General features: G+C 43.9%; 1 protein-coding gene across 2 annotated transcripts in view; it reads right to left on the reverse strand.

Annotated features, from left to right (window-relative positions):
- The window catches only part of PRMT8 (protein arginine methyltransferase 8), a 101,034-nt gene that overhangs the window by 53,494 nt on the left and 26,321 nt on the right, over window positions 1-21,219 (reverse strand). For both annotated transcript variants that reach the window (XM_044227731.1, XM_044227730.1), the window contains exon 2: window positions 585-770. In XM_044227731.1, coding sequence (XP_044083666.1) covers window positions 585-770 — 186 coding nt within the window. The remainder of the gene's footprint in view (window positions 1-584; window positions 771-21,219) is intronic.

Here is a 21,219-nt window from a genome sequence, read left to right on the forward strand (position 1 = left end):
AAGGAACATAAATCTTCCCTGCTATGATACAAGACAAGCACTGAGACACAAGAATTTCCTGAGAATCAATCAGGATGGCAGACCTGGGCCAGGTTTCCAAGGAAGCTTGCTGTATTTCTTCCCCTGGAGGTGTTCATTGGTCTAGGACCTAAGGCCTCCTAAGACCTCCCTGAAGACCAGACAGCATGGCCTCTGGAAGGTCTTCTCAGCCTCAGGATTCGAGCTGCAAAGCATCTGAGCTCCTAGAGCAGGGATCTAGAGCAAAGATATCTGGTCCACCTGGATCACCTGGGCTTAGGGTTGAGAAGACACAGGTGCTGGACCATAAAAGAAAAAAATCCCAAGCTTTGTCCCCCACGCCCCTCCAGCCCTTGCTCTCTGGCAGAGAAACACACAAACATATGCTTCCAGCTACTCACCTGCTGCAAGCCTGGCCCTGACCCTCTCCCAGAGAGACTTTCAGGAGGGAGGGCCAGGGACATTGGGCCACTGGGAAAACCCACTTTATGACAGCAGACAGTTGAACACATAACACTGTTTTCTAACAGCGATGGCACAGCAGGGCTGAGCTCAGCGTGGTTTACCTCGTGGATCCCAAAGTGGGCATAGGAGTCGAAGTAATAATCTCTCGAGGTCATCTCCTCTGGGTTCAGCAGCTTGGACATCTTGCCCCGTCCCGGGCAGCTGGGTTGAGTGGACACATGATGGACACATTGCACAGGCTTGGGTGGGACGACGGGCTGAGGGGGTTGCGGTGGGGGACTGTTCACCTGAGGGGAAGAGAAGGGGCTTGGTGTCAACAGAAGCAATGAGGTCCTGCCCTCTGAGATGCCGCCCCGCCTTCCTTCCCCTCCCTGAGCCCCGTGGCTCCTGTCTGCTCAGCAGCCACTCCTTAGGTGCCGATGGACCCTTCCAGCTTTCTGGCAGGTCAGCTGAGGGCTGTGATTTGTAGAGAGGTTCCATGCTACTGAGGAGCCAAAAAGACCTCAAATTAACCCAATTCCATCACTAACAAGTCAGGCGATCTGAGCCAATCTAGGCCTCAGTTTCCAGATCTGCTAAACAAGGGCAAAAATACATTCCTTAACAGGCAAATAGTGAACACCCACTAAAGGGAGAGATGTATAGCATCACAGAGCCTTGAGGCTGGAGCCTAGATTCCAGAGCCAGTCTGCCAAAACCAGAGCCCCAGCTCTGCCACTTGGGAGTTTAGCGCCCGCCCTCGGGCAAAATTATTAACTTCTCATTGCCTTGGTTTCCCTATCCCTCCAATGGGAATAAAATGATCTCCATGTCCTAGAGTCACCCCTAGGATCAGATAGTTGGTATTTGTAAAGTGCTTATAAAAGGGCCTAGCACATAACCGGTATCTGGTTTTTTGTTGTTGTTTTGTTTTGTTTTGTTTTGTTTTGTTTTTAAAGACTTTATTTATTTGACAGAGAGAGAGAGATCACAAGTAGGCAGAGAGGCAGGCAGAGAGAGAGGGAAGCAGGCTCCCGGCCGAGCAGAGAGCCCGATGTGGGGCCCGATCTCAGTACCCTGAGATCATGACCTGAGCCGAAGGCAGAGGCTTTAACCCACTGAGCCACCCAGGCGCCCCTCTTCGGTATCTGTTAAACTGAAATCTGCCTGTGCCCTTAGGAAGATTGAGTTCCTGGGCTTCTCTCCAGCAGGCAGCACTTGTCCTTCAAAACGTAGGTCTCTGAGGTTCTGGGGCCTCGCACCTGTTGTCTCCCCTCCTGCTTTCTGTGAACTTTACTCTGAACTTCAGCAGAAGTTTCCTCTGGACTGCGAAAGCCCACGCTGATGGGGGCCTCCTGCCTGCACACAAGCACGTTCGCTCTTTCTGAGTTCCCAACCCTGCCACGAAGCCCCGCTCTACACCCCACCGCTGCTGGGGGTCACTGGCCAGCCCCTCCTCCTTCACAGGCTAAGGGGACGAGGGAGAAGGAGAGAAAGTTCAGGGAGTTCTGGGGCCCAAACGTTCAGCTTGACTGCAGACACAAAGTCAACCTAGGAGAAGAAGCTTCTCTCCCCGGAGCATAGGAATCCAGGTGTGCACAGCACAGCAAAGGGCTCAAAGCAGGGCAGAAGTTTAAAATACTGAGAAGCAGTATTATCTAGTAGTTGGTCCTCTGGGATTCCTGGATCCCAGTCTGCCGCAGGTAAAATTAAAAATAAATGTTGAGAGGCAGGTGGTATGGTGTAAAGCGTAAATCCTGGGGCCACACTGCGTGGCTTTAAAACACCGCCCTGCTGCTTAGCGGCTGGCGAATGACCTTCGGAAGTCATTTGTCACCATGTGCCTCAGTCCCTTCCACCATGAAATAGACATCATGATGAAACTCCTCTGAGAGAGCCGTCAAAAAGTTTGGGTGAGTCCATACCTGTGAAGTGTTCAGAACAGTGCCTGGCAATAGTAAGCTCTAATATTATTACTACCATTATTATTCATATTACATAAACATGTCTCTGTTTCATGCCATGATTTTCTAATTTCTGAGCTGAATCAGCTCAGACTTATTAATCTCCTTCCCAACAAGGGAAATAGGGAGGCCCTAGGACAGAGCAAGTTCAAGAAACCCAAGAGACTCCCTCTCTCCATTATGCTGTGCGAATAGCCCCCAGACTGCCCTGTGTCCTGGGCTGGAGAGGAGTGAGCTCAGGGGAGGGTGATGGTCCCATTTTCCTGGTGTATCTAGGCTACAGCCTCTGGGAAACAAGCAGACTTCCCAGTTTAGCAACATCAGATTTGAGGTCGGTGAGATCCCGGCTGGCTGGCAGAGGCAATCGAGGCTGCCTCATTAGAATGCAGCAGGTGTGCCCACCCTCGGCTTGGGATGTTGGTCACGGTCTCTGGGAGGCTAAAAATAGACTGTCAATTGCATACTCCCGTACTGGCTGCAGAGTCACCTCTAAAGCTAAAGAAGGTTCCGTGCATGAAGCTCACCCCAATCTTGACACTATTTAAATTTATTAAAGAGAGAAAAAGTCCTAGCTGGTCCAGGCAGCGTGCATGGTCAGGGTCACAGAAGCCTCCTGCACCCCTTAGCCGCCATTCAACTCTGATTCCAAGGTTCTCTTTCTTATAGGGTCCCCAAGATCCTTTTCTCAGTTGCCAACCTACAAAGTATCTACCATGTCCCACGCATTGCATTCGTAAGGCAAGTGGGTGAATGGGTGGGGAGGGGGGCGGCATTTACCTCCATAACCACAGGTCAAACTATGAGGACAAAGAGGTGACTGTGGCACAGTCCCTGGTCCCAAAGGCTGTTAGCCTGGCTCAGCCACTTGCAGAGGGGACTTGCCCTCTGTCTGTTAGCTGATAGATGTGTCCTATCCCTGGAGGCTGGGAGTGGGGCAGGAAACAGCAGTGGTCCATGGTCCCAGGCATTCGGCTACCTGGGGTGCTGCCTTTCATTCCATAAATACCTACTGAATATCAGCTGTGGCAAGGCACTGTGCAGCTTCTGTGGAAGAGCAGAGACGTATAAGAAGAGTGTCCTCAAATGGATCTGCTTTCTGGTAGGAATGTAAGACTTTTGATGGCTCCGTTAGATGAGGGAATAGGATTTGTTTCACAAGAAAAGCTCAAGCAAACTGTTCTGGGAGTTTCAGAGAGAGAGAATTCACTTTAAAGAATAGGAAAATCTTGGGATAGCTGGCAGTGGGGTAGGTGGGGAGCTTTCTGAATGGGTTTTGTTAGGTGGAAATAGTGGGAGGGAATTCCAGTAGGAGGGAATGGCTGGAGCAAAAAGGCAGAAGGGGGAAAAACTGTGGGCTTGTTTAAGGAGCAACTTGGCCGAGATAGTGGAAGATTCCACTAAAAGGAAATTAAGGCCAGGTTAACAGGTTATAATTAAATACAAGACAAGGGGGACTTGGTGGTGGTTTGCTACCAGAGAGTTCCATGCTTGAGCTCTACTTTAGGAAGATTAATGTGGTGGCAGGGTACAGGAGAGGCAAGGAGGAATGACAAGTCAGGGAACTGGGGTTGGGGGAGCAAGATATGAACTTATGAGGACATTTTCAAAGTCCAGTCAAGAAATAATGAGAACGGGAACTACTGTTGTGTTAGAGGGCCTGCCCACCAGGGAAACCATAGAAATTGAATCTCCATAGAGACTGCCTATGGATTGGCAATGGACAGGATAGAGAGGAAAAGAGAAACGTTGGAACCCAAGATGACCTCAAAAATTCAAGCCTGGTGACCAGGAAAACAGTGGTGACATTAACAGGAAAAAGCAAGTCAGCAGGAAGAGCAGTTAGGGCGAGAGAGGGGAATAATGAATTTCCATTTGGATTTGTGAAGATTTTATTCATTTGAGACAGATACAGAGGGAGAGAGAGCATGAGCAGGGGGAGAGGCAGAGGGAGAAGGAAAAGCAGACTCCCTATTGAGCTGGGATCCTGATGTGGGGCTCAACCCCAAAAGCCGGAGATCATGACCTAAGCAGAAGGCAGATGCTTAGCCATCTGAACCACCCATGTACTCCAGATTTGTGAAGTTTAAAATGTCATTGAGTCAGGGCACTTGGGTGGCTCAGTCATTAAGCATCTGCCTTCAGCTCAGGTTATGATCCCAGGATCCTGATATCAAGCCCCATATCAGGCGTGAAGCCTGCTTCTCCCTCTCCCACTCTCTCTACTTCTGTTCAGTCTCTCACTGTCTCTCTCTCTCTCTGTCAAATAAATAAATAAAATCTTTTTGTTTTAAAGAACGTGAATATCCTTCATATGTAGAGAGTTCTTATAAACAAATAAAAGGAAAGCAAGCACCCCTCATTTAGCATTGGACAAAGAATCTTATGGTCAATTCACATAAAAATAAACACAAATGGCAAATGAACATGAGGCAAAAATATTTAGCCTCTATAGAAACCAGGTAGCTTCAAATTAAAACAAAAGTTATCATTTTTAATTATTAAATAAGCTTGACTCCTCCCACAATTACAGTAACACTGCATTTGTAAAGGCTGTAGAAAAAGAGGTACTTTTATAGAGTTCTAGAGAGGATTTTTCTGGAAGGCAGTTTGATAAAGATGCATGAAAAGCCTTTAAAAGCACAAATTCTTAAAGCCAGTAATTACTTCTTTTGGAATTCATCCTGAGGAAAGAATCATGGCAGACAACACAAAAATAGGAGTCAACCTAGAGGTTCCATGAAACAAAACTGATTACATAAAGGATGGTACATCCACACAACAGAATGCTATGCATCCGCTTGTAATGTTGTGGCAGAGTGTTTAATAAAAGAAATATGATCACGATAAACTGTGGGTTGAGGAGAACAAGTGGGAGAAGAATAGACAGTGTGATCACATTTTTAAAATTAAAACCTATCTATGCCTGTGTTAAGGGGGAGACTCAAAGAAGTCACCAGAATTGGCAGCAATTACGACAGGGTGTTGGATGGTAAACAGTTAATTCTTTCCTTTCCTGCTTGTTGACACTTTGTAAAATGTATGCCATTAACATGTACTGCTTCTGAAAAGAGCAAAGCATAATAACATCAGCAAAAAATTAAAAAAATAATAATAATAAAAGAAAGAAATGTGATCCCAGACCTCTGAAAAGAAGCCGAGGCTAGTGCTCTAGATGGAGACCATGACTCGGAGAAAGGTTGAGGGGATCAACTGGGAGAGAACCCCAGGGAAAGAGGTAGAGGGGGATGAGGTTGGGCCAGGGAGAGAAGCCAGAAGCCTCCTTCTCTGAGGACCTTGGGGACGCCTGGGAACCTGGGGGGAAGAGGCTTAGGGAGAATGTGTCCTCATCCCTCCAGTTCTGTGTCTGCCCTCCTCTGAGGATGTGCAACCCAGGTGAGGCACTCCAGTGTCCAGTCAACAGCACCAAAGCAAAGACAACTTCTCTCTAGCTTCACTTATCCAGAAGGACGCTGTGCTAGTGACGGCTAGATGTGCCGTCACGTCTAGAGCTGAAGAAGTCTCCATGCATGAAGTAGAGTCCAATCTTGACTCGATTTAAATACATTAAAGAGCGAAAAAGTCCTAGCTGGTTCGGGCAGCATACGTCATCAGGATCACAAGGGCCTCCTGCGCCCCTTAGCTCTGACTCCGATGTTTCTTCTCCATAGGGCTCCTGAGGTTCTTTCCTCCATGGCCAACTTACAAAGTGTCTACCATGTCCCATGCATGCATTCACCCAATAAGGTAAGCAGGTGAATGGATTTGCGGGGGTGGAGGGGTGGCATTTACCTTGATAACCACAGGTCAATCCATGAGGACAAAGGGTTGACTGTGGCACAGTCCCAGGTCCCAAAGGCTGTCAGCCTGGCTCAACCCTTTGCAGAGGGGACTTGCCCTCTGTCTGTTAGCTGATAGATGTGTCCTATCCCTGGAGGCTGGGAGTGGGGTGGGAAACAGCAGTGGCCTGTGGTCCCCAGGCATTCGGCTACTTGGGGTGCTGCTTTTCATTCCATAAATACCTACTGAATATCAGCTGTGGCAAGGTGCTGTGCAGCTTCTGCAGAAGAACTGAGGTGTATACAAACCCTCCAAATCCCCATATGGGCATATAGGAACCAGTATAGGAATCCAGAATTTTCTGTGGAAGCTATCAAAGTTGGTTAGGCCATACTGGAAGGTCCTTTGGAGAGGATCTGGAAACCTAGTCTTTGCCACATCTACCTACCCTGCATGGCCCTGGAAAGACTTGAGCAATGTAGAGGTTGGATCTTGGAGGAAGAAGGTGAGTTCATCTGGGAAGTCAGAAGCCCTGACTCCTCCATAGGCCAACCAGAGGCTCTGAGTGAAGGCAGCTTCAAACTTCAACTTACCTTGTCTATATTGGCTGGTAAGTCAGACAAGGGTTTGGAATCACAGTGGGAGATGGAGACCAGACTGACTCCCAGCCTCCCCACAGCTGTGGCTATCACAGCTCCGATTTTCTCCCTGTGCCCAGGTTCCTTCCCACTAAACACTCTAGTGCTGCAGTATGAGACCTGTCTGTGCTCACATTATTCTCGAGGTCCATCCTTGGTGCAGTGGGATATTTGGTACCACAGTACACACAGACAGCCTTGTCTCGCTCTCCCACCTCCTCCAAGGGCCTTGGACTCAGGGCACCACTAATTGCAGAATAGCATGTTGCCTGCCTTCCTGATCTTTTGAGGCGCACCTGTCACTGCCAGGATTTGTGACATTGTCTTCTGCTCTTAGTGTCTACAGCTGATTGGGACTCTTTAAACACTGTGCCGTGCCTCTAGACCTGGTCCTTCCCAAGGCATCTTCGGCAGTTTTTCTCAGCAGTAAATCATCAGTGATCTTCCTAGTCTACCCCATTCTGCTGGGCTGAGTGGGCCCAGGTCCCACTAGACCCTGAGATAAGATAAAGGGTTGTGGAAACACCAAAGCTGGAGACCAAAAGGAGGATGGCTTTATGAAGTAGTGTTTGAGCGGGTCCTTGAAGGGTGGAAAGGGGTCGGGCGGGGGGGGGCAGATTTAGGGAGGGCATTTTTTTTTTCCCAAACTCACTGCCATCTGAAAATAAGGGTAGACGATAGGTGATGAGAATGATAATGATCGATCCCTAACATGGATAGATCCCTAACAGTTGGCACTGCGCTAAGTACTTTACAAACAGGATCTCATAAAAGCCTCATGATAACTCAATGAGGCACTGACATTTACAGACAAAGAAACTGATGCTCAAAAAATTCAGTCAGGTCTCACAAGTAATGGAGCCAGGGCCTAACTGATATCTGTTGGACCCAAAGTCATGCTCTTGACATTGATGCTGTGGTTAGCTCCGTTCAGTCACACCAAGCTTAACTGAGCTACCACTATGAGCTCTGTGCTCAGAAACAGGTGGCAGAGCTGCCCCAGACAGGAAGACCCAGTCCTGGGGAAAGGAAGAAGGGTCAACAGGCAATGACTAAAAGGAAGAAAATGCTTTGGTGAAGGTAGGCAGAGGTAGGTACTTCTCCAAGGTAACTGAGTTCAAAAGGGAACAAACAGTAAGCTCCCATTTATAGAAGGAGGAACTGAAGCCCACATCAGCTCACCCTAGACACATTCTAGGGTCACACAGGCAAATCCAGAGCTGAAATCTCTAAGAAAATAGAGAAGTGGTGGGGAAGTGAGGAAGGAGGTCTTTGGAAGGAGAAGGGAGGTGAAGGAGATATGAAGGGGGAAGCTAGGCAGCAGGGGGCAGAGAGAAGCCAGCACTTCCTGCACCAGGCAGCTGAAGCTAACCCAAGCCCATTGGGCTATAAATGGCTCTTACTGGCACCAGCCCAAGCTGTAAAAACGATTTTCCTGAGAACAAGAGGCTCCACTGGAGGAGCCAAATCCTGCTCTGTTTTCCAAATGTCAAGAGAGATTTTTCTAACCTGAGTCGTCTGTCCTTAGCAGCAGCCTGCCTGGCCTGAGGTCCCATGGAGGGGACAAAAAGGGGTCTGCAAAGGGTGGGCCATTGCAAGGTGGCAGAGGAGAGTGTGGGAGGAGGGGTTAGCCCCTCGCCAGTTCTCACCACATCTTTTTTCCCAGATGCCTCTTTCTTCCACCCACCTTCTTCTAGCCCATTTCACATGTGACCCCTGCCCCCAGGGGCACCCCCAGACACTAATCACACCCTTTCTTCATTCTGATGTTTACTCACAATATTGTGATATTGTGGTCCATGTAGTTGATAATCACCTAGGGTGAGCTCTTCTGGCACCATCTGTCTGCCTTTAGATAAGGACCAGAGCTTCAACTGAAAGGAGAAAATTCTAATGGTAGAATGTCAGGCAACAGTACTTTGTTGGGCATGTGGATCTCTCCTGTTGTCCAAGATCACCTCAAAAATACATAGCTTTCATGTCTGCCTTTGGCCAAAAACAACCTTGTTTCCACCCTTGCATCTACCCTTCTGCAGCCGTGTTTCCTGTCATCTGGGCTGAAGATGATCCCCAGCAAAGCAATATTGAAGCCAGCCTCCCCGCAAAGAAGTGCTATGCTAGAGTCCATAGTCCCACATGTACTAGAGTACGTAGTCCCAGCTCATGGCTTCTCACTCTCGGAGTCAGAAACCTGCAAGACTGGGGGACAGGGAGAAGCATCTAGATGCTGCTGGTCCCACAAAACTGTGTTGCCTTCCTGTACATGGCCACCAGGACACCCTGGCCTGTACATGTCAACACTCACCCTCATGTCCCCCACTAGAGTTAGCTCTTTAAAGTCATAGACTCTCTCTAGAACCCCCTGGGCCAAGCCCAGGCACTGAAGCCTGTCACAGAGTGTCAGCCGCTGTCACCCACTGGGATCATCCTGTTTTACAGTGTCCCTGACTATGACTGGCATTTTGGCAGAAACTATCTTCACATGCCTAATTACTTCAGACTCAAGTTCCCTCCAAGGCTGCCCTTCCTGGAATCCTCTTCCCTTGGGTCCTGCCACCCCCTGTTGTCAGTCCCCACTTTCCGACTGCGGAATGCTTTGCACTGAGGAATGTTGCCAGGAGGCCTGGCAGGACACTTGGCTGAGCCAGGGCTTACAGAGGGGTCTAAGACAGTGGTTCTCAATGACTAGTCCCCAGACCACCAGCATCAGCATCTCCCGAGAGCTTGTAAGAAATGCAAATCCTCAGCCTTTACCAGAAACCACTGAATCATAATCTCTGTGGTAAGGTTTAGCGATCTGTGATTCTGATGTATCAGAGTTTGAGCTCCACTGATCTAGAGAGTTACATTTTCCCACATCGTATTCCACAGACCAGCTATTCCTAGAAAAGGGGTTCTGTGCTCAAGTACATTTAGGCAAATAAGCTGTAGAGATTTCTTTTTCTTTTCCCCGCCAGCTTTAATGAGGTATAATTGACATGTAACATGTAAGTTTAAGGTAAAACACAATGATTTGATATATCTATATACTAAACATGGAAAGAGATTTCCTAATGGCAATACTTTTAAACCTTTACTTTACTAAAACAAATTTGTGAATCTCTAAGAGGGAGAGAGGGTGTTTTTTGCTACCAAATTTATGGCTGCGACACCCTTCTTTTCTGAGCAATCTATAAACATCTCTAGAAATTAATGTTCTGAGGAAACCATCTGGGGAACTCTGATTTAGGACAGTGTTTCTCTATTAAAATCTCCATCTACCACCTTGGGATGGGAGTCAGGCCCCACCGCAGACCAATGGAAGTCAGAGCCTGTGGGAGCGAGCCCCCAAAAGCTACACATTTAACAAGCTCCCCTGGTTGATCCCTATGAAATCCTGGTCCAGACAGAGCTGAGGACAGCTACCTGCAGTCTGCATTATTTTCTGACCCCTAATGCAGTCCCCAGGGCCAGCCTGGAATAGCCTTGGTTCTACTGTGATACCCCAAACAGTGTCAGGGCAGAGCCAAGGACACCTGGTCCAGAGGCAGCAGCAGTTCACAGAAAGCACCTTAGCTCCCACAACGGAAGAGCTGAGATTGAGTGTAGCTGCGTCACCTCTCATTGTGGGAGCCAGGTGACCTTGGGCTAGTCCCTCACCTGCTGTCATTGCCAGGGTCATGATGTGTCTCCATTCGAAGGGCAGTCCTCTGCAGCTGTGCGCTGTGTCTGGGCGCTTCCCATCAGCCCCTGGCTGTCTCTTTGTGGTACAACAGCAGTGCCTGCTTCAAGTCAAAATGGTATTGCACCCACACGGCACTCCCTCTGTCTCTTGGATCAGTAACTGCTGGGAAGGAATCTATTGGATTTGTTGGGCCTGACCTATTTTTTAAATAAACTGGGGCTGTTTTCCAGCTATTAGTCACTTTTCTCCCAAGCCTCCACATATTAAATTCTCTTCTTATATCCTCAGATATTTTGGCTGCAAGAGATGTCAGGTTAATTGGATGCTTGGCTCCTGGCTCTGCCTCCTTAATGGGCTTAAAAAGCAGACTCTCCCCCACTCCCTTCACTTCCTCCCTTTTCCCTCCCCAAGGCAACAGGAGATTTTTTTCTCTCCTTTGACTTCAAAGAGGTCACCATTCACTTGGCTTCCTTCTATGCTTTCCTGTACGGGCACATGCGCAGAAAGACATAGCCAATGTCCTCACACCCACACCTTACCCAGAGTTGGACTAAGCTTTAATTTTGTATTTGGGTCAAACCATCCCTGTAGGACCAGACCTGGGTTCATGGCCTCCCACCCCAGACTGGGTCATCCATAGAGACAGGGCGTATCGGGCAGAGACTGTACAGATGGGACATCTGTGGGTTTTGGTCTTGGTTCTTTCTTGTCCTAGTCAGGTCACTATGCAAAAGCAATTTAACCTTTCCTATCCTCAGTTTCTTTTTCTGTCAAATGACAACAATTATGTGTCTTGCTTCTTTCATGAGCCTACTGTGATGACTGAAAGATGCTGAGTATGTAAATACTTGCAGGAAATTCTAAAATGTGGTAAAGAAGTATGAGACTTCCATTTGTGACAGTCTGAATTTATGCCCTTATGCCATTTTTGGATGTCCTCTGGGCTCTTCGCTGGCACTAGACACTGGCTTTGGCTACTCTCAGCATTCTGTTCTTCCGTCTGCCTGAATCTGGTCCTCCCCCTCCACATTGTCCACTCTCTAGGCTCTATTCTACCACCTTCCTTGGCGCTTTCTGAGTATTATGCAATTGCTATCTTCAGGAACATGGTCATCATGGAAAGTCAGTCATTTTTTCCAGCCCCTGACACCTGGTCTCATCTACTCTATTCTGAGCTCATGGCATCTGCTGGTCTAAAGCTACTGGTTACATTATGTGCTATTTTGTTGAAATATGGTCTCACAATTGTAGGTGTTGCTTCTACAACCAAGAAGTAAATTCCTTCAGACCAGTAACCAGATCCTATGTGTCATTATTTCTCCTTTAATACTTGGTATAGAGCTGGGGCTCAATAAAGATGTGTTGGTTACAGTATCCTTACACTTCAATTGGGTCGATGTTGTCCTTCATAAATATATTATGAAAGTGGAATGAAGGAGACTTTTTCCCCACCATGTAATCAGAGACCTTTCATTCCCCTTGAAAGGGTGAGGAGACAGCAGGAAGAAAGACAAAACTGAGAAAAATAATTATCAGAATCTTAATAATACTTAATACTCCTTAGAGGGTTCAAGGGTACTCCAAATGTCTTTATCGAGAAGTGTCTTATCTCCTGATCTCCTGAGATTTCTAGAAGAAGAAAATATCTTTCAAATGTGGAATGGATTTACTCAGTACCCATAATTCCATCTGTACAGACTACAAGTGGTTTCAAGTACAGATTCAAGTGTATCTGCTAGACATTTTCCCAACAACCTCTTCACGCCAAGTAATGCAGTGCCAGAAATGCAGGTAATGATACTGTAGCTCAGGGAAGCTTACTGATAGATTCAGCCCATATAACATACCTGGTCTGGACCTCAGAGCTGACCCTCACAGAGCCTCAGTCCCCATCATCTGCCACTAAACTGATGACTGAATAAAAGTGAGCTCATACATCGGAAAGAAAATCACAAGTTATTTTCAAGACCATAGCCACACCATTAGATTCTCATCTGGTTTCTATGGACTCTTCCACACACTTTCTATGTAGTTCTAGCAAACCCGTTTACAACAAGCAAATGTATTTCCACTCAGATCCTGAGCAGAAATGACTGACTCCTTTAATCAGAGATTCTGATACAAGTGTGCACAGGAAATACTGGCATTCCAGTTAGAAAGAGAACAATGTCAGCCATCTGGTATATATTTGGCCACTATTCCAAAGGTGGCCTCAAATGGGCCAATGACAGATTCCAGGAATCTGGATTTTTCAAAGCACTCCCAGGCAATGCCCATGACCAGTTTGAAAGCTAGGCAAAACATAAGAAATAACAATTTTCAGGACACTGTATCCCTGAGATGGCAAACAAAAAAGGTGAATTCTACAATAGCCCAGCTTGTTTCCTGTTTGTGAGTATCAGGCTACAGTGTAGGGATTGGAAGCCCAGCTAGAAATCTGTTTTAATGGAAGAGATGGAGGTGGGACTCTGGAGATAGCAGGGCAGTGAGAGTCCACAAGACAAAATACTGGAGGGTAGAAGACTACGGGCGGTCGGGGGGCTTTGGAGACCTGGAGAGAATGTCAGTCAAGCCTTCAGCTGAGGCGGATCAAACAATGCATGTGAAGAAACTACCTGATGCCGGGGAAAGAATTACTGAGAAGACAGAGGGACCAGTTTATTGGTCTCACAGAGGGACAGGAATACTTCTTTCCCTTGAAGGCTTTCTACTTCCCTTATGAAGTAGAAAACTTCATAATTCATGAATATGCTAAAAGGTTTTATTCCCTTAGTAGTGGAAATTAGCCCTAAAGATTGCTCTAATCCCACCAAATAAAGCTTAAAAAACAAGGCCTGAAAGGTTTAAACTATTCAACTAATTTAACTGTATACCAGAACAAAGCCTAGAAATAGGATATATCAAAAAATATCCAGTACCCAACAATATCTCAAGGTCTGTATTACAGTATTTACCATTCAGTCAAAATTTATCAGACTTACCAAAGAACTGAGAAAATACTACCTATAATGAGGAGAAAAGCCAATCTCATGGAATCAACCCAGAAAGGAGACAGATGACAGAATTTGTAGACAAGGTCATTAAAACTGTTACTGTAACTACTTCATATGGTCAAGAAACTAGATGAAAAATAAAACTTGTTAAGTACAGACATAAAAGATAGAAAAATGACCCAAACTGAACTTCTAGACATAAAAATTATACATGATAAAAAATATACTGGGTTAGGTTAATAGCAGATTAAGCATTAAAGAAAAAAGTATTCGTGAACTTGACGCAAGACAACAAAAACTATCTAAAATAAAGCACAAAGAAGAAAAAAATACTGAAAAGTAGTGAAGCAGAATGAAATCTTGCCATTTTCAACAATATGTATGGACCTAGAGTGTATAATGCTAAGTGGAATAAAATAGTCAGAGAAAGACAAATACCATATGATTTCACTCATATGTGGAATTTAAGAAACAAAACAAATGAGCAAACAAAAGGATAAAAGAGAACAACAATAATAGCAGTAAAAACACTCCTAACTGTACAGAACAAGCTAATAGTTACAAAGGGGAGGCGGATGGGAGGATGGGTGAAATAAATGAGGGAGACAAAGAGTACGCTTATCTTGAGCACTGAGAAATGTATAAAATTGGAGAACCACTATATGGTACGTCTGAAGCTAATAAAACACTGCACATTAACTATATTTGAATAACAAAAAAAGTTAAACAGCATCAGTGAGCTGTGGGACAACTTCAGGTGTCCTACTTGACATGTGATTGTAGCACCCAAAGGTGAAACAGAAAAATAGTTAAAGAAATATTGGAATGGTGGCTCAAAAATTCCAAATAATAAAAACCATAAATTTGCAGATCCAAGACACTCAACAAACCCCGAGGATAAGAAATATGAAGTAGAAAAAATTACAGCAAATTACAACATAATTGGGACACCTGTGTGGCTCAGTCAGTTAAGCGTGTGCTTTCAGTTTAGGTCATGGTCCCAGGGTCCTGGGACTGAGCCCTGCATTGGTCTCCCTGCTCAGCAAGGGAGTTTGCTTCTCCCACTCCCTCGCCCAGCTCCTGCTCTCTCTCTCACTCACTCACTCACTCCTCAAATATATAAATTCTTAAAAAATAAATAAAGGCAACATAAAAATATTTTGAGTCTTACAAAAGCTGAGTAATTGGGGCATCTGGTTGGCTCAGTGGGTTAAGCCTGCCTCTGCCTTTAGCTCAGGTCATGATCTCAGGGTCCTGGGATCGAGCCCCGCATCAGGCTCTCTGGTCAGCAGGGAGCCCGTTTCCCCACCAGTCTCTGCTTGCCTCTCTGCCTACTTGTGATCTCTCTGTCAAAATAAATAAAATCTTTTAAAAATAAAAGCTGAAAGATTTCATCATCCTCAGGCCCACACTATAAGAAATGTTAAAGGACATTCTTTGGTCAGAAGGAAAATGACATCAGACAGAAATTTGGGTCTACATCAAGAACGAAGTGCTCTGAAAATGGGTAAATATTAAAAAAAAAAAAAACCACTTTTGGGGCACCCGGGTGGCTCAGTGTGTTAAGCCTCTGCCTTCAGCTCAGGTCATAGTCTCAGGGTCCTGGGATCGAGCCCTGCATTGTAAGCCCTTAAAAAAACACTTTTTTTAAATTATTTAAATATCTTTAAAAGATCACTGACTGTTTAAATAAAAAAAAATCCTATGGTATTTATAACATATACAGAAATAAAATGTATGGTAACAGTAGCACAAAGGTCAGAAGGGGGGAAATGGAAGTATTGCAAGATTCTTATAATATGTGTGAGGTGCTGTAATTTTACTTGAAGATAGACTGTGATAAATTAAATATATATACTGTCTAAAGCAGCCGCTTCATAAAAGCACAAAATGTTGTAGAAAATATTCTGCCACATTACTGAATTGTTGTATGACTTCTAGTAATTTCGGGGTGGAGTCTTTTGGGTTTTCCACATAAAGTATCATGTCATCTGTGAAGAGAGTTTGACTTTGCCAATTTGAATACCTTTTATGTCTTTTTGTTGTATGATTGCTGTTACTAGGACTTCTAGTACTATGTTGAACAATAGCGGTGAAAGTGGGCATTTGTGTCATGTTCCTGATCTTAAGGGAAAGGCTGTCAGCTTTTCCCCATTAAGCATGATATGCGCTGTGGGCTTTTCATAAATGGTTTGTATGAAATTGAGGAATGTTCCCTCTATCCCTACACTCTGAATGGTTTTAATCAGGAAAGGATGCTGTGTTTTGTCAAACGCTTTTCTGCATCAACTGAGAAAACCATATGGTTCTTCTCCTTCCTCTTATTAATGTATTCTATTACATTGATTTGTGAATATTAACCACCCTTGCATCCCAGGGATAAATCCCCCCTGATCGTGATGGATAATTCTTTTACTGTACAGTTGAATCCCATTAGCTAGGATCTTGTTGAGAATTTTGGCATACATATTCATCAGGGATATTGATCTAAAATTTTCCTTTTTGATGAGATCTTTGCCTGGTTTGGGGATCAAAATCAAAACACAGAGATCAGTTGCTTTCCTATACACTAACAATGTAATTGTAGAAAGAGAAATCAGGAAATCGATTCAATTTACAATAGCACCAAAGGCCTTAAGATACCTTGGAATAAACCTAACCAAAGGGGTGAAGGATCTATACTATACTTCAGAAACTATAGAACTCTTCTGAAAGAAATTGAAGAAGACATGAAAAGATGGGAAAACATTCCATACTCATGGATCAGAAGAATATAACATTGTTAAAATGTCTATAGTGGGATGCCTGGGTGGCTCAGTTTGTTAAGGGACTGCTGTTGGCTCAGTCATGATCCTGGAGTCCTAGGATTGAGCCCTGCATTGGGCACCCTGCTCAGTGGGGGAGTCTGTTTCTCCTGACCCTCCACCTTCTCATGTCCTTTCTCATTCTCTCTCTCTTCCTCTCTCTCTAATAAATAAATAAATATCTTTTTTAAAAAAAATGTCTATGCTGCCCAGAGCAATCTATACTTTCACCATCATCCTGATCAAAACAACAATGGCATTTTTCAAAGTGCTAGAACAAATAATCTTATAATTTGTATGGAACTATAAAAGACCCCAAATAGCCAAGAAAATGTTGAAAAAGAAAAACAAAGCTGGGGCATCACGTTACCTGATTTCAAGCTATTTTACAAAGCTGTGTTCACCAAGACAGCATGTTACTGGAAGAAAAATAGACACATAGATCAATGGAACAGAAGAGAGAGTCCAAATATGGACCCTCAACACTATGGTCAAATAATCTTCAACAAATCGGTTAAAAATATCCAATGGAAAAAAAAGACAGTCTCTTCAATAAATGGTGCTGGGAAAATTGGACAGCTACAAAAGAATGAAACTCAACAATTCTCTTACACTATTCACAAAGATAAACTCTAAATGGGGGAAAGACCTCAGTGTGAAACAGGAATCCATCAAAATCCTAGAGGAGAATAAGCAATAACCTTTTGATCGGCCCCCAGCAACCTCTTTTAAGACATGTTTCCAAAGGCAAGGGAAACAAAGGCAAAATGAACTTTTGGGACTCTGTCAAGATAAAAAGCATCTTCACAGCAAAAGAAATAGTCAACAAAACAAAGAGGCAAGCCACAGAGTAGGAGAAAATATTTGCAAATGGCACTATAGATAAAGGGCTGATATACAAGATTTATAAAGAACGTCAAACTCAACACCCCCCCAAAAAATAATCAAGTCAAAAAATGGTCAGAAAACATGAAGAGACACTTCTCCAAATAAGACAGATGCATGAAAAAATGTTCATAACCATTAAGCATCAGAGAAATTCAAATTGAAACCACATTATGATACCACCTTACACTAGTTAGAATGGCAAAAATTGACAAGACAAGAAAAACAAATGTTAAAGAGGCTGTGGAGAAAGGGGAACGCTCTTACCCTGTTTGTGGGAATGCAAATTGGTACAGCCACTTTGGAAAACAGTGTGAAGGTTCCTCAGAAAGTTAAAAATAGAGCTACCCTATGACCTAGGAATTGCACTACTGGATATCTACCCTGAAGATACAGATGTAGTGAAAAGAAGGGCCACCTGCACCCCAGTGTTCATAGCAGCAATGTCCACAATAGTCAAACTGTAGAAGGAGCCAAGATGCCCTTCATGAACGGATAAAGAAGATGTGGTCCATAGATACAATGGAATATTACTAAGCCATCAGAAAGGATGAATACTCAACTTCTGCATCAACATGGATGGAACTGGAGGAGATTATGCTAAGTGAAATAATTCAAGCAGAGAAATCCAGTTACCATATGTTTTCACTTATTTGTGGAACATAGGGAATAATATGGAAGACATTAGAAGGAAGGGGAAAAATGAAGGGGGGTAACTCAGAGGGGGAGATGAACCATGCAAGTCTATGGACTCCAGGAAACAAACTGAGGGTTTTAGAGGGGATGGGGTGGAGGGGATATGTTAGCCCAGTGGTGGGCATTAAGAAAGGCATGCATTGCATAGAGCACTGGGTGCTATACACAAACAATGAATCTTGGAACACTACATCAAAAACTAATAATGTACTGTATGGTAACTAACATAATATAGTAAAAACAAATAAATAAATAATAAAACCCACATAAGGAGGGAAAAAAAGTGTTATAGACAACAATCCAGGAAAGGGTGTAAAATGAAATCATAACAAATACTCATGTATTACTCCCCCAAAAAAAGTTGAAAAGGGGGGTGAAGGTAATGAAGTACAGATAAATGATATAGAAACAAATAGCAAGATGGTAGATTTGAACCCAATAACATCAATAATTACATTAAATATAAATGGTCTATAGGGAGCCTGGGTGGTTCACTCGATTGGGCAGCTGCTTTCGGCTCAGGTCACGATCCCAGCCAGACTCCTCAGATCAAGCCTTGCATTGGGCTCCCTGCTGAGCCGGGAGGCTGCTTCTCCCCTGTCTGCCATTCCTGCTGCTTGTGCTTGCTCTCTGTCTCTTTTGCTCACTCTCTCTGTGTCAAATAAATAAATAAAACCTTAAAAAAATAAATAAATTGTCTAAACACCCCAACTGAAAAGCAAAGGTTGTCATATTAGATTTAAACACAGCCATATGCTACCCTATTTGAAACTTACTTTTAGCATATAAAAGTAAAAGAATGAAAGATGGCATACTACGTTAACTCTAATGAAAGGCAAGCTAAAGTAGCTATATTAATATAAGACAAAATAGATGTAAAATCCAATAACATCAGGAAAAATGATATTTTCATAATGATTAAGATCAATTCATGAAGAGAACATAATTTCAAATGCATATTCATCTAATAAAAGATATATAAAATATAATAAGCAAAACTAAATAAACCAATTATTAATGAAATGGAAATTGAAAGTACAATGAGATACTATCTCATGCTCATTAGGGTGGCTAATATTTTTTAAAAAGAAGGAAAGAAAAAGGAAATATAAAGTTTTGGTAAGGATATGGAGAAATTGGAACCCTTGTGCACTGTTAGTGGGAATGTAAAATGAGGTAGCCACTATGGAAAAAAGTGTGGCATTTCCTCCAAAAAATTAAAAATAGAATTACCATATGATCCAGCAACTCCACTTCTAGGTACATAGTCAAAAGAATTGAAAGCAAAGTCTTGAACGGATATGTATACACCCATTGTTCATAAAGCTAAAATGTAGAAGCAAACCTAGTGTCCATCAATAAATGAATGGATAAACAAAATGTTATTTGTATAGCCTCCACAAGGTCTTCTCCAGAAACTTCAAGAGCAGTAGTGACCATTTTCTTTAAACCACATCTTATGAAAATTGTCAGCTGAATTTCATCTCAAGCTCCAAGATGGCCCATGCCATGGTGATGTTGAAAACAATTCTGTGGTGGAGCAAGATGGCAGAGGAGTAGGAGACCCAAGTATCACAGGTCCGAGGAGTTCAGCTAGATAGTTTTCAAACCATTCTGAACACCTACAAACTCAACAGGAGATCAAAGAGAAGAGCAGCAATTCTAGGAACAGAAAAGCAACCACTTTCTGGAAGGTAGGCCATGTGGAGAAGTGAATCTGAGGCAACATAATGGAAGAGAGATAACGGGGGGAAGGGCTGGCTCCCAGCAAGCAGTAGAGCAGTGGAGCACAAAATTGGAACTTTTAGAAGTCTGCTCCACTGGGGGATGTCGCTCCAGAGGCTAAGAGAGGGTGGGGCCCTTGCAGGGACAATATGGTCTCAGGACCTGCAGGGTCACAGAAAGACCAGGGTTGCCTGAGTGTGGCAGAGTTTTCAGGTATCAGAGCAGGGAAGCCAGCTGTAGAGACAGAGCCAAGCAGTGGGGTCTCAGGTCGGGGTTACCATTAAACCATGATCTGAGGCATAGTCAGGCCACTGCTCTTGGAGGCAGGGACCCCACAAGTGACAGATCTGGGAAGACCCCCTCCTTCCTCCTCCAGGAGGAGCAGGAAAGGAGCAGGCTGTGGGAATCTGCTGGGCTTGGAGACTCCAAAAGGGGCCATGGGCAGAGATAGAAATGCTAAGTCACAGGCTGGGTGAGCTCAGAGCACGGCCAGAGACCAGGGAGATGGGAAGGATTGACTGCTTTTATCTGAGGGCGCACTGAGGAGAGGGGACCCAAGCTCTTGGCTCCTCCGGGCCAGAGACCAGGAGGCCACCATTTTCATTCCTGTCCACCAAAGCGGTACGGAAAGCATTCAGGGAACAAAAGCTCCCAATAGCAACCCCGAGCAGATTGCTTAGCCTGGCCCCTGGCAAGGGCAGCACAATTCTACCTCTGGCAAAGACATTTGAGAATCACTACAACAGGCCCCTCCCCCGGAAGATTAGCAAGAACATCCACCCAAGACAAAGTTCACTGATCAATGAGAACTGGGGAAGTCCAGAGCTAGGGGAAAGCAACATATAGAATTCACGGCTTTTTCCTATAATACTTTAGTCTCAAAGTTAAATTTTTTTGATGTTATTTTTTCTTATTCTATTGTTTTTAATTTTTCCTCTTCCTTATTTTAACCTTTTTAAACATATTATCTTATCAGTACCTTTTTAAAACATCTTTTTAAATTTTCATTGTCATAGTCATATTCTATCCCTTGATTGTATTTAACCTTATTTTTTGTATACATATAGGTTTTTCTTTATTTAAAATTTTGGGATACAGTTTCTTCTAATGTCAAAATATACCCTAAATCTAGCATATGGCTTTGTTCTAGTCTCCAGCCTGAGCACATTCTCTCCCTTTTTTTTTTCTTCTTTCTTTTTTCAACCAACTTCCTATCTTATCAATTCCTTTTTTAGAATCTTTTAAAATTTTCATCTTTACAGTCATATTCCATCCCTTCATCGTGTTTACCCTTATTTTGTGTGTGTGTGTATATATATATATATATACTTTCTTTCTTTAAAATTTTGGGAGGCAGTTTCTTCTAACAGACCAAAATATGACCAAAATACAGCCAAAATCAAGTGTGTGCCTCTGTTCTATTCACCAGTCTAATATATATAAATGCATACATCTATTTTTTGTCCTCTTTTCTTCTCCCGCTAGTTTTGGGTCTCTTCTGATGTGGTTAGTGTCTATTTTTCTGATGTCCTTACTACCCTTTTAATATTTTGTTCTCTCATTCACCTATTCTTATCTGGATAAAAGGACAAGGCAGAAAAGCTCACCACA

Source organism: Neovison vison, chromosome 12 (genome assembly GCF_020171115.1).
Source record: "Neovison vison isolate M4711 chromosome 12, ASM_NN_V1, whole genome shotgun sequence".
In the NCBI taxonomy this organism is placed as follows: Eukaryota; Metazoa; Chordata; class Mammalia; order Carnivora; family Mustelidae; genus Neogale; species Neogale vison.